Below are 13,592 nucleotides of genomic sequence, written 5' to 3'. Positions count from 1 at the left end.
ATCCCTCAAATAAGTCCTCAATGCGAGGTCATACAAATCACTGACCTCATTCACCTTAGTGTTTAAGCAGATGCCAAGGGTACAAAGAGGTGAAGACCACCCTGAAAGGGATTTTTTTTTCCTTAAAGGGGTTAATAAAAGGGAAAAAATGCTCATAAATTGTTTAGATCCTGAAAAGGAAAGTCGGAGAAGACATTTTCTGTGGCTGATTGCAATAGTTAAATAAACAGATTGGGGTGGCAGTGGTGGGAGGGAGGCGCCCATGGCGTGAAGAAAATCCTGTGGCTTCTGGAGATTTTATAGTCTTCCTGTATGGGCAGAAAGAAACTTAATCTAAGAAGATTTTGAATTAGACAAGGAATTGTATCAGACGCCACTTACCGCGTGACCTTGGGTAAGTCACCTCACCCGTCTGTGCTCTTGTTTATTTATGTGCAAAGGGTAAGTCACCTCACCTGTCTGTGCTCTTGTTTATTTATGTGCAAAGTGGGAAATAATATCCACTTCGCAAGACCTCTGTGAGAATTACGTGAGATAATGTATATGAAATCGCTTTAGTACAAAGTTAAGAGCTCATTAAATGTCAGTGCTGTACTGCCGCTTCCCGGAATGGGCCGTTCGTTACTCCAAAATTCCAGAAACTTTGTTTTCTACAGTTTACCACCGTCGGCTGTAAACGGATGAGAAGAAACAATACATTTATACCTGGGGCTCACTTATTTGAACAAAAAACCGCTTTAAACTTTAAATAGGCAAAATACACTTAAGCGGTGGCGGGACGCGCTTTGAGAGCACCCCCACCCGGTTCTCATCCCAGTGCATTGTGGAAATTGTAGTCCCGGCTCCTGTTGTTTGAGCACAGAAAAGCGAGTAGGAAACTACAACTCCCAGGAGGCAAAGAAGCGGGACTATTTCCCAGTCGGGCGGTAGAGCTGTAGGAGGGAATTGGCAATCTCGCTGCCTACGTGGGAGAGAAGGGAGGGTTGGGGGAAGTGTGGAAAACCTGAACCCAAGCCGCTGCTGCCTGAGGAAGATTTGGTGGGAGGAGAAGTAGAGGGAAATAGACGGGTGGAGGGGGAGGTGAGGAGGGCATCTGGATCGCTGCTGCCGGGCGGCACAAAGTTCGCGATGTGGCTGAAGCCTGAGGAAGTGCTCCTGAAAAATGCGCTGAAGCTGTGGCTGATGGAAAGGTCCAACGACTACTTCGTGCTGCAACGGCGTCGGGGCTACGGTGAGGAAGGCGGAGGGGGTCTTACAGGTAAGCTGCGGCCACCCGCACCCACCTCGGGGCCGTGCTCGCTGCCACTTAAAAGGCGGTGAGGGTAAACAGTTACTCGTCGCCACCCGCCGCTCGATTCTAAACCCCCGGCGGAGGGGCTGGGGTTCTTCTCCCGCCACCACATTTCCGTTGCCCTCCCTGAGTCCTGAGAATGCCTCACCGGGCGAGCAGCTGCTCTTTGGGTGGGAGGAGGAAAGGTCGGAGGGGTCCTTTCGGAGGCGGAGGAACAATCAGAGGCAGAGGAGGGGTTCTTAAGCAAAGTACCTGCCCGGTCCCTTCCCACGGGGGCGGGGGCTGATGACGAGTGTTAGTCCTCGACAGGTAGCTTTGAGGCTGGTGACAGGGGCTAGTTCGCAGTTGTGGACTTAACTTTTTTCACAAAATCCCCTATCGATAATCACCATCCTGGGGAGTGCGGGGTGTGTATGTGTGTGTGTGTGTGTGTGTGTGTGGGCGGGGAGGATGGTGAGGAGAAAGGGAGGAGCCCCAGTCACATCCTGAGGGATGGGCTTCAAATGAGAGATTAGGAAGCGGGGTGGGGGGAGCGGATCGGAGTAGGGGGAGGGCGAGGGATAGGTCTCAGAATTGCTGACCTCTCCCAATTTAGCATCTTTTACTTTGTCACCCCGTTTTCAGTCCTTGGGATCTTATTTCAGAGTAACCATCGTAATTCGTTTCCCTCTCAAGGGTTTGGCGCTGCCCTTTCAAAGCCATGATTGTTAGCAAACCCGTGAAACAAATGAAGTTTAACTCTGGCCGCCTAATCCATCCTGCCTTCAGTGATTTGATTTGCAAATCCAAAACTGTTCCTTGGTCAAGTGTTGAAAGCCTCCGGAGAATTTTGAGACCTCCCGTCTGGGGTGGGGGCATTCAAACTTTTGGACACTGGGGAACGCAGGGCTCTTTTTCGTGACAATTTGCAGTTTGGTATGGTGGCCTTGAAGTGGTGGGCCAGACAGACTTCATTTAGGCAGCGTGATGTAGCGGGAAGAGGGAAGAATACAAAAACCTGCGTTTCAGTCCTACCCTCATCTCTTGTTGAATGGCATTCGACAAATTCTTTAACTTATTCAACCATAAACGCCTGCTGTGTGCCACATGGAATTCTAGTGTACAAAGACAATTAAGATTCACTTCCCCACCTTTGAATTAATTGCTCATAACCTGGATAAGCGGGGAGAGGATGGGGTTGGGGGGAAGTAACCAGTAAACCAGGCAAATTATAATTATAACCAGTAACTAGTAAATCAGGCAAATTAGAATTAGAACCAAATAACTGAAAGGTTGTGTAAAGATTCATGGAGGAGATGGCATGGCTTTTCCTCTTCTGTGAAATGGTATCTACCTCACAGAGTTGAGAGGATAAAATGAAAGGTAGTAGGTGCTAAATCAATGTATGTTGTTAAGTTGCTGATAAATGTGTGCTGTTCTTTCCTTTTTTTCAAGCACCGCCCCCCGCCCAGGGTGGAGATAATTCTGAGGTTCTGCAGGACTTTTTTTTTTTTTTTAATTTTGCAAGACCTCTTCATCTCATCCAGCTTCTGAAAAGGTCCTCTTGAAAATATGGCAACAAAAATTGCCTCATTAAACTTCACATTTTGTCATTTTCTGATTTTTAAAAATTACAAGTGTTATTTTACAGAGGAGCCTTTCCATTTAATAGATGCATATATTTTCCAGATTAACATTTGAGAATCAGTCTTGATAAATACCAAGTGACATAATTTACCCTCTTTAGTCCATGGAGAACAGGTCAGAGTATATTTAAAGTAGATCTTATAGCCCTGTGTTACAGCATAATATTTTGGTTCCCCATTTTATTTGACCAGAATTTTTATGGTGCTCTTGTCCACATTACCAAAGAAGTATATTTCACTTTGTACAACTGTGTTCCTGGAAAATAATAGGTAAATCAGATTCTTGAGAATCAGATCAGTGTAATGTAGTATAAAATAGTTTTTCACTTCTTGCAAATTTCCTTTAAATAATCATTCCTTGTTTTGTTTTTAGTTTTTCATTTGACATATTTTCTTAAAACATGGACCAATTGCACCCGTTTCTCTATTCCACCCACTCCCATGTACTCTTCAAACGCATATCTGTAGAATAAGAGATTTGTCTGCAGAAATAAACCAAGATTTCTATCATACATGTATGTTGAGAATAGCCATAACCCCATATTGTGGTCAGTGTGTCTGTCTGCATGATCGTTTTACCTGTGGTATGTTCAAAATGCTTGAAATTTCCACATGAGTGCTGCCACTATATTACATGTAAATTAAGCAAAATGGGTCAGAAAGGAGCAGAGGTGTTTTTAAGCTTTGTTTGGTTCTTTTTGGTCCAGAGGAAAAGTGTGTGCTGAGTTTCATAACTGCTCAGTTACTGTATTCTGACTTAAATTTGTGAAGCCAAGAGCTTTGCTATGCTTTACTGCAAATCCACATTTGGATTAGCTCTCACAGGAGTTTGGGTGCCAGCATAAGCTTGCCTTTGTCCATTTTGTTTGCTGAAATCCAGTGTTATGTGCTACCCCTTTAAATGATTCCTTTATACATTTTGTTTAATGAAGAAGAGATAATAACCTCCTAGAAATGTTAATAGTTCTACTTTCTTTAAGATTTTATTCCTTTGCCATGTGATAATTGGCAGTAACCACCAGCAATGTAATGACTTGAGCTGTGGACTTGAAGTTAGTTGACTCTATTTTTTTTTCTAATAATGGAATTGGGGCAACAGAGAACCCTAGGGTGGTTATAACAGGAGACTAATTTGTAAGTTAGAATTCCGAGGTCCTTTTCTAAATTTCTGAAACACATCTAAGGGATATCTTGTAGATTACCTATCATTTGCCTAATTTATCTTACTTAATTGTCCTGGTTCACAGCAGGGTAAGATATCTTGTGGATATTTTTGTTATACATAAAGGTTATTTTATAGATAAAGTAATTTTCTTTCATTTAGAGAAGTAATTCACCCTTCTGGATTTTTGCATTACCTTACATGATCATCCTGGCTGATAAAGGTAATGACTTTCCTGTGGCATCTAAATTTAGCACCTGGCTTTATGTAATTGAAAATAATTTATGCATATTTGGCTTATTAAGCACAAATCAACAATTTGCTCTGCTTGGTAGATTGGAGCTACTAAATGAGTGGAATTATGGGGCTACATTCTGGTGTTTGGGACTTAGGAAGACCTGACTATCAATGAGGAAGCTTTAATTAGATTATTTGTTGAGACTATTTTATTCTTGAATATTCCATATCTGAAAAGTGTAAGCAGGTTCTTGTGTGTTAGATTGACAATCTCCCTCAGTAGACCTTCTTTGGGGGTTGTAGAACAAGACTAAAAAGTAAAATTTATTAAAATGGAGAAGTTTTAGACATTCTGTTTTCTTATCTCCTCTTTCATCTTGGCACCATTATTTTGAAATTAAATCATATGTAAAAACTAGAACATAATAGCGTTTTAAATGAGCTTTCCATTTCAAAATGTTTTATATTTATATAAACTTAACAAATCACCGTGTAAATGATTCGTAATAATTATACACATACATAATAAACAATAAAGTAGCCTTTTAAAGAATTTCTTAATGACCATCCCTCAAAAATATAAGGCTTTCTCTCTTTTTTCCCCACTCCCAACTCAAGGAGCCCAACTCTGAAAATGTTCTCATTTTTTTCTTAGCAAAATATGCCTGCATTCCATGTTCACAAAGGAACTATCTGATAAAATTTTTGGCTTCCCAGGTACCTTATTATTGGGACTGGAGTACCAGTGGCCATGACATTACATTTTAGATAAGGAAATATCAAATCCCCCCTACACACACTGTAAATTAATAAATATCATTTTGACTTATTGAAGAGAAAATCCCATAGGACAAACCTCGGGAGGACAAATCACACTGTGTGCTTCCCTCTTTTACTCCCTCCTTGGAACATTTTGATCCATGTGAAATCACGTAAAAAATTACAGTTGACCCTTGAACAATGTGGAGGTTAGGCATACCAGTCCTCACCATCCCCACCCTGCCATGTGCAGTCACAAATCCACATATAAATTTTGACTCTTCCAAAATTTAACTACTCACACCCTACCATTGAGGGAAGCCTTACCAATAACATAAAGAGTCAATTAGCATGTATCTTGTGTATTATATACTGTATTCTTACAATAAAGTAAACTAGAGAAAAGAGAGTGTTATTAAAGAAATCATAAGAAAGAATAAATACATTTATATTACTGCACTGTATGTGTGGGAAAAAATCCACGTATAAGTGGACCTGCACAGTTCAAGCCCATGTTATTCAAGGGTCAAGTGTACTTTATTATTATTTTTTTCAAGTGTACTTTAAAGATGGCTAAAATTAACAACATAGGAAGCAACAGATATTGTCGAGGATGTGGAGAAAGGGGAACCCGTTTGTGCTGTTGATGGGAATGCAAACTGGTGCAGCCACTCTGGAAAGCAGTGTGGAGCTTCCTCAAAAAGTTAAAACTACCCTAATATCCAGCAGTTGCACTACTAGGTATTTACCCAAAGGATACAAAAATACTGATTCAGAGGGGCACATGCACCCTGATGTCTATAGCAGCATTATCAACAGTAGCCAAATAATGGAAAGAGCCCAAATGTCCACCATCAGCTGATGAATGGATGAAGAAGTTGTGACGTGTGTGTGTGTGTGTGTGTGTAAAATGGAATATGACTCAGCCATAAAAAGAATGAAATTTTGCCATTGCAGTGATGTGGATGGAGCTAGAGAGTATTACGCTAAGCAAAATAAGTCAGTCCGAGAAAGACAAATACCATATGATTTCACTCATACGTGGAATTTAAGAAACAAAACAGATGAACATAGGGAAAAAAAAGAGAGAGGCAAACACAAGAAACAGACACTTAACTATAGAGAACTAACTAAGGGTTGCTGGAGGGGAGGTGAGCAGGGGTGTGGGTTAAATGGGTGATGGGTATTAAGGAGGGCACTTGTTGTGATAAGCACTGGGTGTTGTATGTAAGTAATGAATCACTGAATTCTACACCGGAAACTAATATTGCACTGTATCTTAACTAGCTGAAATTTAAGTAAAAACTTGAAACTACAAAAAATAAAATAAAGTAAAAAAAATAAAGATCTTTTTAAAATAATTATCTAATTCCAGTATAATTAACATACAGTGTTATATTAGTTTTAGGTGTACAGTATAGTGATTCAACAATTCTATACATTACTCAGTGCTCATCACAATAAGTGTACTCTTTTTTTTTAATTTTTATTTTATTTTATTTATTTGACAGAGAGAGAGATAGCGAGAGCAGGAACACAAGCAGGGGGAGTGGGAGAGGGAGAAGTAGGCTTCCTGCTGAGCAGGGAGCCCGATGTGGGACTCCATCCCAGGACCCTGGGATCATGACCTGAGCCGAAGGCAGACACTTAACGACTGAGCCACCCAGGCGCCCGAGTGTACTCTTAATCCCTTTATCTGTTTCACACATCCCCCATCCACCTCCCCTCTGGCAGTCACCAATTCTGTATATTTAAGAGTCTGTTTTTTGTTCATCTCTTTGTTAATTTATTCATTTGTTTTGTTTCTTAAATTCCACGTATGAGTGAAATTATATGGTATTTGTCTTTATCTGACTTGCTTCCCTTAACATACCCTCTAGATCCATCTATGTTGTTTTGAATGAGAAAGGACAGCTTCATTGGTGGTCTAATGACTTGAAAGATGATCATTGTCACCACTTTTTCTTGGTAGCAGTGGAAGGATTATTGACTGCATACCTATAAGCCTCAGGAGTTTTTTTAGATACCTGTTGATAACACTGTTCTCTCTTCCTTTCCCCTCCCTTGCTTGTTGCTGGGGTCTTTCTTTCCTTAAGCATACAGGAAACCACTACTCCACTTCACCTTAGGATCATGAATCTTCAATCCTCAAGAGTTAAGTTAAAATAATAATAATGATGTGGATTGTATAGAGAGGGGTTTTTTGGCTAAGATATTGGAAATTTATAATGTAAGTAGGAAACTAATATTTGCTATCAAGTGGATTTCATTTTAATAAAAAAAAGACTAAATAAAAAAAAACTGATGATATTGACCAACTTTCATTTTTCCAAACCTCTTATAAAGCTGACCTTTCTCATTCAAAGAGATCTTTAAAAGGAACTTTTTACTTGATTTCACATGGATCAAAATGTTCCAGGGAAGGAACAGAGCACAGTATAATTTCCCCTCCCGGGGGTTACCCTATGGGATTCTCTTTTTAATAAGTCAGCTACAAGCCAACATCCATAAATACATCAATACACCACTGAGTTCATTGATTGCGCTTGCCTCATTAACCCTACTACCTTTGTCTGCCCTGATTCTTTAATATTTTTATGTCTCTATTCAGCTGTAATTGTTTTATAAAGGCTTTGTTTCCTCATCTATAAAATGGAAACAAAACTTGTCTTCCCTACCTCATGACATTGTTCTGAGAGTCAAATGAGTTTTAAAACTTGTGAGCAGCTATATAAACATCTGATATTCATTTATCTAGTAATGGAGTGCCATTTTCTGTAGGGCCTAAGGAGCATCTATATTTATACCATTTTCCATAGTAATTACTTTTCCCATGTTGTATACAGAAATTGATTTGGAGTAGTAACATTGAATATGTCCAATCTGCAATGATTCCACTACAAAAGTAAAACACTGATAGTTATTCAATAATTTTGGTATGATTGTGATTATGCATTTATGATTTATAACCAGAATAATATACAAGTATTTGAATAAAATACCACAGCAGCATTTCATTTTGATCTATGATTGCCCAAAACCTGGGAGTTCCCCAACAGCACTTCTACAGATAAAAGCATCTCTTCTGCAGATAAAAGCATCACTTGTCTTACTGAGTGATATTGAAGAATACGTACAACTTTAGTCACATTAGTTATATTTTTCAAAACATGATACTTGAAGTAGAAATGATTCAGCTGGTGAAAACCCATGCTTCTCGTGGACTATGGATGTAAAGTAAGCTAAAAACTAATAATAAAATAAATGGCTCTATAATGTTTACCGTGTTGGAGTACAGCTATGACATGTATTTTATATTACCTTTACGTTAGAAAATCTGCCCAATTTTCCACCTTTTGCTAATGCTATATAAGCACAAAAGATAAGAATAAATTCTGTATGTGGTTTTAGAGGATACATTCATTTAACAGATACTTACCAAGTGCTTTCTAAAAACCAAGCACTGTTTTAGGTGCTGGAGATAACAGCAAGTGAGGAAAACTAAATCCTTATTCTCATGGGCTAACATTCTAGTTGAGGGAGGCAAATAAACAAGTACTACATGGCTGGTGGTGATGAGCCATATGAAGAAATATAAAGTAAGGTATAGTGATAGGGGAGGAGGTTGGTATTTTAGATAAATTTGGTCTAGGAAGGCCTCTTTAAGGTGACATATGAGCAGAGACCAGAGGGACTAGAGCATATGAAGCCAAGCGGATATTTGGAGGCAGAGTGAATATATATAATTCTTCCTAGGAATTTTGCTATGAAGAGGAACAGAGAAATGGGGTAGTAGCTGGTTTCTGTCCTGGGTATTGGGTATACAGTAGTGAATAAAACAGAAATAGTTCCTACCCTTACAGAGTTCATAATTTAGTGGGACAGACATAATAAACAACTAAGCAAGCAAATATATAATTACTGAGGTAGTCAGTAATGATATCTCCCTGATTTTGGTGATTTACAGTCATGAATGAGGGGTATTTGAAACCCCCAAACAATTTTCCAAGGCCAGTTCTGGTGTGAAGTATGCTTATCAGATGTCCTGTTAAATGATACAAAGATTCCTAAAAGCAGTGATTAATAACAATAGGTGGTATTCTGGTGGCAGAATTCCAATGTGACATCTGAGGAGCATCTTGTCAAAAAGCAGTTTGTATTGTTTTTGAATTAAATCAGCCAAATATGAAAACTAATAATATCTGGGATGTGGTTTGATAGAAATGAGGAGGACATTCTAAGCAAGACAAATAATATGATAGTATAAAATCAAAAGATGGCAGTCATTGGGGACACAGCAAATATTCCAGATTCATTTCTTTGCGGTTGGAAATATGAGACTCAAGATATAATGCCCTTAGCAACTAGAAAAGATTGTTGAAAAGGAATGCCCTCATCTATAGAATAGGAAAACCTGATAGAGAATTAAAGGTACTTGAGAATTAAACCTTGTGTTTTTTGTCTCCACTGTTCTTTCAACTCCAGTCCAGATGGTCTTGGTTTTTTTTTTCTCCCTTACTCCAGTATAAAGAAGTGAAGTTTTAAAACAATCACATTTGTTGATTTTTTATCATTGTATTAGTTGTCCTCTCGTTTTATACTAACGAAGATTATGGTCAGCTTTAGGTCTTCTAAATAATGTTTTTAAAGTGCTGTATCATTTGTATATCTAGTTTTCAAGTAAATGTCTTTAAAAGAATGCAGGGAGAGGAAAAACAGGACAAAGAAGAGTTATTTTTATTAACTGTTTTCCAAAGCTCTTAGTGTGAAGTTGGCAGCTTTCAAAATGCCAACTGTGGCTATTGGATTATTCTAAAATAAGCATTCACAGTCCTGTTTTAAGGGCTTAGATCTGGTAGCAAAAGCAATAGAATCAAGAATACCCACAACCTCTGAGAACACTACTTTCTCCTATTTGAATGTATTTTCTACTAAGTGTGTTGGCAGTTTACTAATTAGTTTGTTCATTAACATTTAATGAAGTTGAGATTATAAAAAATTCAGTAAAGGTGTACTTTTTTGACTTTGTAAACATGACAATTTATGACAAGATACAGAACCTACTATAAAGTTCTAGCAGTCATTTCTATGGCCAAAATTTATAATCAAACATTTTACTTAGATGGAAATAAATCTTATTTGTAATTAAGAAGTTCATTTAAATGACTCCTCTGCAGCTAGAGCAGTGTTGCCTTACACAGTGCCTTCAATCTAGTTTACAAGCAGAAAGAGACACTTGTCAAACTAAAGTGTGCAAAATTAGTACATTGATAATGAGTACCATCTTCAAGCTGTGGCTGTTTTTTTTTTTTTTTAAAGATTTATTTATTTATTTGAGAGAGCAAGAATGAGAGAGAGTACATGAGAGCGGGGAGGGTTAGAGGGAGAAGCAGGCTCCTCGCCATCAGGGAGCCCGATACGGGACTCGATCCAGGGACTCCAGGATCATGACCTGAGCCGAAGGCAGTCGCTTAACCAACTGAGCCACCCAGGCGCCCAGCTCTGGCTGTTTTAACAGCCTCTCCAACACTCAGCCCTTGGGTCCTACCTGTTTGTCATTATTATTGACCTAATACAAAAAAGAAATGTTTGGGGCTCCTGGGTGGCTCATTTGGTCCAGTAGCCAGCTCTTGATTTCAGCTCAGGTCATGATATTGGGGTCCTGAGATCGAGCCCCCATGTCCCGCTCCATGCTTAGCAGGGAGTCGGCTTCAGGATTCTCTCTCCCTCTGCCCCTCCCCTGGCTTGCTCGCGCTCGCTCTCTCTCTCTCTCGAAAATAAATCTTTTAAAAAATTTTATACGCAACTAATGAATTGTTGAGCACTACATCAAAAACTAATGATGTACTATATGTTGGTTAACTGAACATAATAAAAAATAAATTAAAAAATTTTAAATAATTTAAAAGAATAAAAATTTTATCAAATTTGCAAGTGTCTAAAAATTGAAAGGGACGATTAACACCATAGATCAGTTATCTCAACCCTGGCTGCATATTATGTTCAACTGAGAACCTTTTAAAACAAAGTAAATGACTCTAGGAGGGATGGATGACAGAAGATTGATGAAATGTTCATAATTATTGAAGTTAGGTGATGGTCACATAGAAGTGTCAATATATTATTTTCTCTTTTTTCTTTACATTTGAAAAATTTTATAATAGAAAGTTAAGGGAAAAAATAGAATACCCAGGCCATATCCCAGATAAATTAGAATCTCTGGGCTTTAGTAGTTTCAAAAACTCCAAATGATTCAAATTTGAAGTTTCAGTTGAGAACCACTGTCATAGAAAATAAAATCAAGATTCAGAAAGATCTGGACAAGTTAGAATGCTCAGTTGACATCAGTGGAATAAAATTTAACATGGATAAATGTAAACTGCATTTAGGGGGTTTTTGTTGTTGTTGTTTTAATCCGCTGTACAGGACAGAGAATACCTAGGTTGGTGCTTGTACTTGTGAAATAGATCAAAGTAGATTAGTCAATCACAAGTTTAATATAATATGATGTAGCGGCTTAAAAAGCTAGTATGATCTTAGACTGCATTAATATAACCTTGGAGCCCACAATATAAAAAACCTGCATTTATTCAGACCATATCTGGCATTCAGGTTTGAATGGCACATTTTATAAGAGACTTTGACAAATAGGTACGTTAAGAGAATGGTAGAAGAAAAATCTCATACAACAAACAATTGAAAGAACTAGGAGTATTTTAAGCTAGGAGAAGAGAAGAATAAGCAAGGGGAGACAAGATAATTATAAGATAATCATAATATTTGAAGACCCATTGTGTTGAATAGAGAATATGTTTTGCATGGTCCCACATGCTACAAGGAAATAGCATTTCATTTATTCTGAGAAAGACCTTTTTCTTTTTTAAAAAGTGTGTAAGAAGTAGCTTTATTTTTTATCTTAAAAAGGTAAAAAATGTTCATTGTAAAAGTTTCCAAAAATACGTATAAGCATTAAAAAAAAAATAGTGATCACCCATCATCCTGCTGCCCAGAGATAACCACTATAACTAGGATCACCTACCTTATTTGTGGGGCCCAGTGCAAAATGAAAATTCAGAGCTCTTTGTTCAAAAATTAAGAAATTTCAAGACAGTGACAGCAGAGAATTAAACTAAGCAGGGGCCCTTCTGAGCATGGGGCCCTTTGGACAGGTCACAAGCCCTTGAAGCTAGCCTTGACTATAACATTTGGATATATAAATCCTTTCATATTTTAGAAAGGACTTTCCAATTTTTTTATTGTGTTTAGTTAGCCAGCATATAGTACATCATAAGTTTTTGATGTAGTGTTCAAGGACTTTCCAATTGTTAGAAAGTCCCACCGAAGCAATAGTCTACCTTGGGAAAAGTAGGAATATATAGGAATATAAAGGAATAAGCCAGGCTTTTTATCAGAAATACTATAGAGTGAATATGCTAGAGGTTGGACTACATGACCTGTTAGGATATTTTTCAGCTCAATTTTTCAGCTTTATCTCTATCCAGCAAAAAAGAATTGGTTCATGAGCAATAATCATTACCTGCAAATAGCCTATTTTAAAAAAATGGTAGGGTGCCTGGGTGGCTCAGTTGGTTAAGCGACTGCCTTCGGCTCAGGTCATGATCCCGGAGTCCTGGGATCGAGTCCCACATCAGGCTTCCAGCTCAGCAGGAAGTCTGCTTCTCCCTCTGACCCCTCTCATGCTGTTTCTCTCTCTCTCTCTCAAATAAATAAATAAATAAATAAAATCTTTAAAAAGAAAAAAATGGTAGAACCTTGCTTTTTTGTTATCTTCCTATGCCATTTAATAAAAAGTATTGTGATGGTGTATATCCTTAAGAAGTTTGGTGTTATTTGTATGGCTGGATGCTACCAAAACCCCATAGACATTACCAGGATCTAGAGCTTTGGTACGTTACTCAATATAGACATTCAAAGGATGATTTGAACTTCTTTATAATTTTAAATCTCTTGTTCTGTCATGTAGCTATTCTCTCAGTGTCTATTCTCTTCCCAATTTACTATAGCTATACAAATTCCCATGTGTAGGCTGATTGATGACCTTGGATGTTCAGGCTGTCAGATAATAAACCTCTGTGAACATAGAAAAGCAACCCAAAGTTATCTGCTTGTTTTCTTGTACTTTTACAGCCCAGACATTGGCACATATTAATTCCTGATTGACTTGCAAGGACTTGATGATGATTATAGCTTAATGAGCTAGAAGAGTTCCCCAAGTGACTGGAAATGTATTCTAGTGCTAGCTTCCAAATTATTTGTCGTATAGCTTTATACTAACTGGCGGATTTAATGTACTTATAAAAACTGAACCATTTCCTTTCTACATAGTGTAAGGCACTTATAATCTTGAGAACACATTTCTGCTGCTGCTGCTGCAAAAAATGGCCTTTCTTGTCAGTGATTTTGACTGCTTTATCCCCAGTCTCACAACTTTCTATCAGAGAACTAATTTTTATTATGTTACTCAGGAATGATTATCTGTGGCCTCTCCTTCCTTTTC

General features: G+C 38.1%; 1 protein-coding gene across 4 annotated transcripts in view; it reads left to right on the top strand.

The window, feature by feature from the left end:
* Positions 1-991: 991 nt before the first annotated feature.
* The window catches only part of TBC1D8B (TBC1 domain family member 8B), a 56,849-nt gene continuing 44,248 nt past the window's right edge, over positions 992-13,592 (top strand). For 2 of the 4 annotated variants that reach the window (XM_081808469.1, XM_081808465.1), the window contains exon 1: positions 994-1,258. In XM_081808469.1, coding sequence (XP_081664595.1) covers positions 1,129-1,258 — 130 coding nt within the window. In that variant the 5' untranslated portion in view covers positions 994-1,128. Of the gene's footprint in view, positions 1,259-13,592 lie in introns of all 4 variants that reach the window. The other 2 variants (XM_081808468.1, XM_081808466.1) reach the window with 2 other exon arrangements.

Source organism: Leptonychotes weddellii, chromosome X (assembly GCF_054177405.1).
Source record: "Leptonychotes weddellii isolate Sample4059 chromosome X, ASM5417740v2, whole genome shotgun sequence".
Classification (NCBI taxonomy): Eukaryota; Metazoa; Chordata; class Mammalia; order Carnivora; family Phocidae; genus Leptonychotes; species Leptonychotes weddellii.
This window is presented reverse-complemented; position numbering and strand designations above follow the sequence as displayed.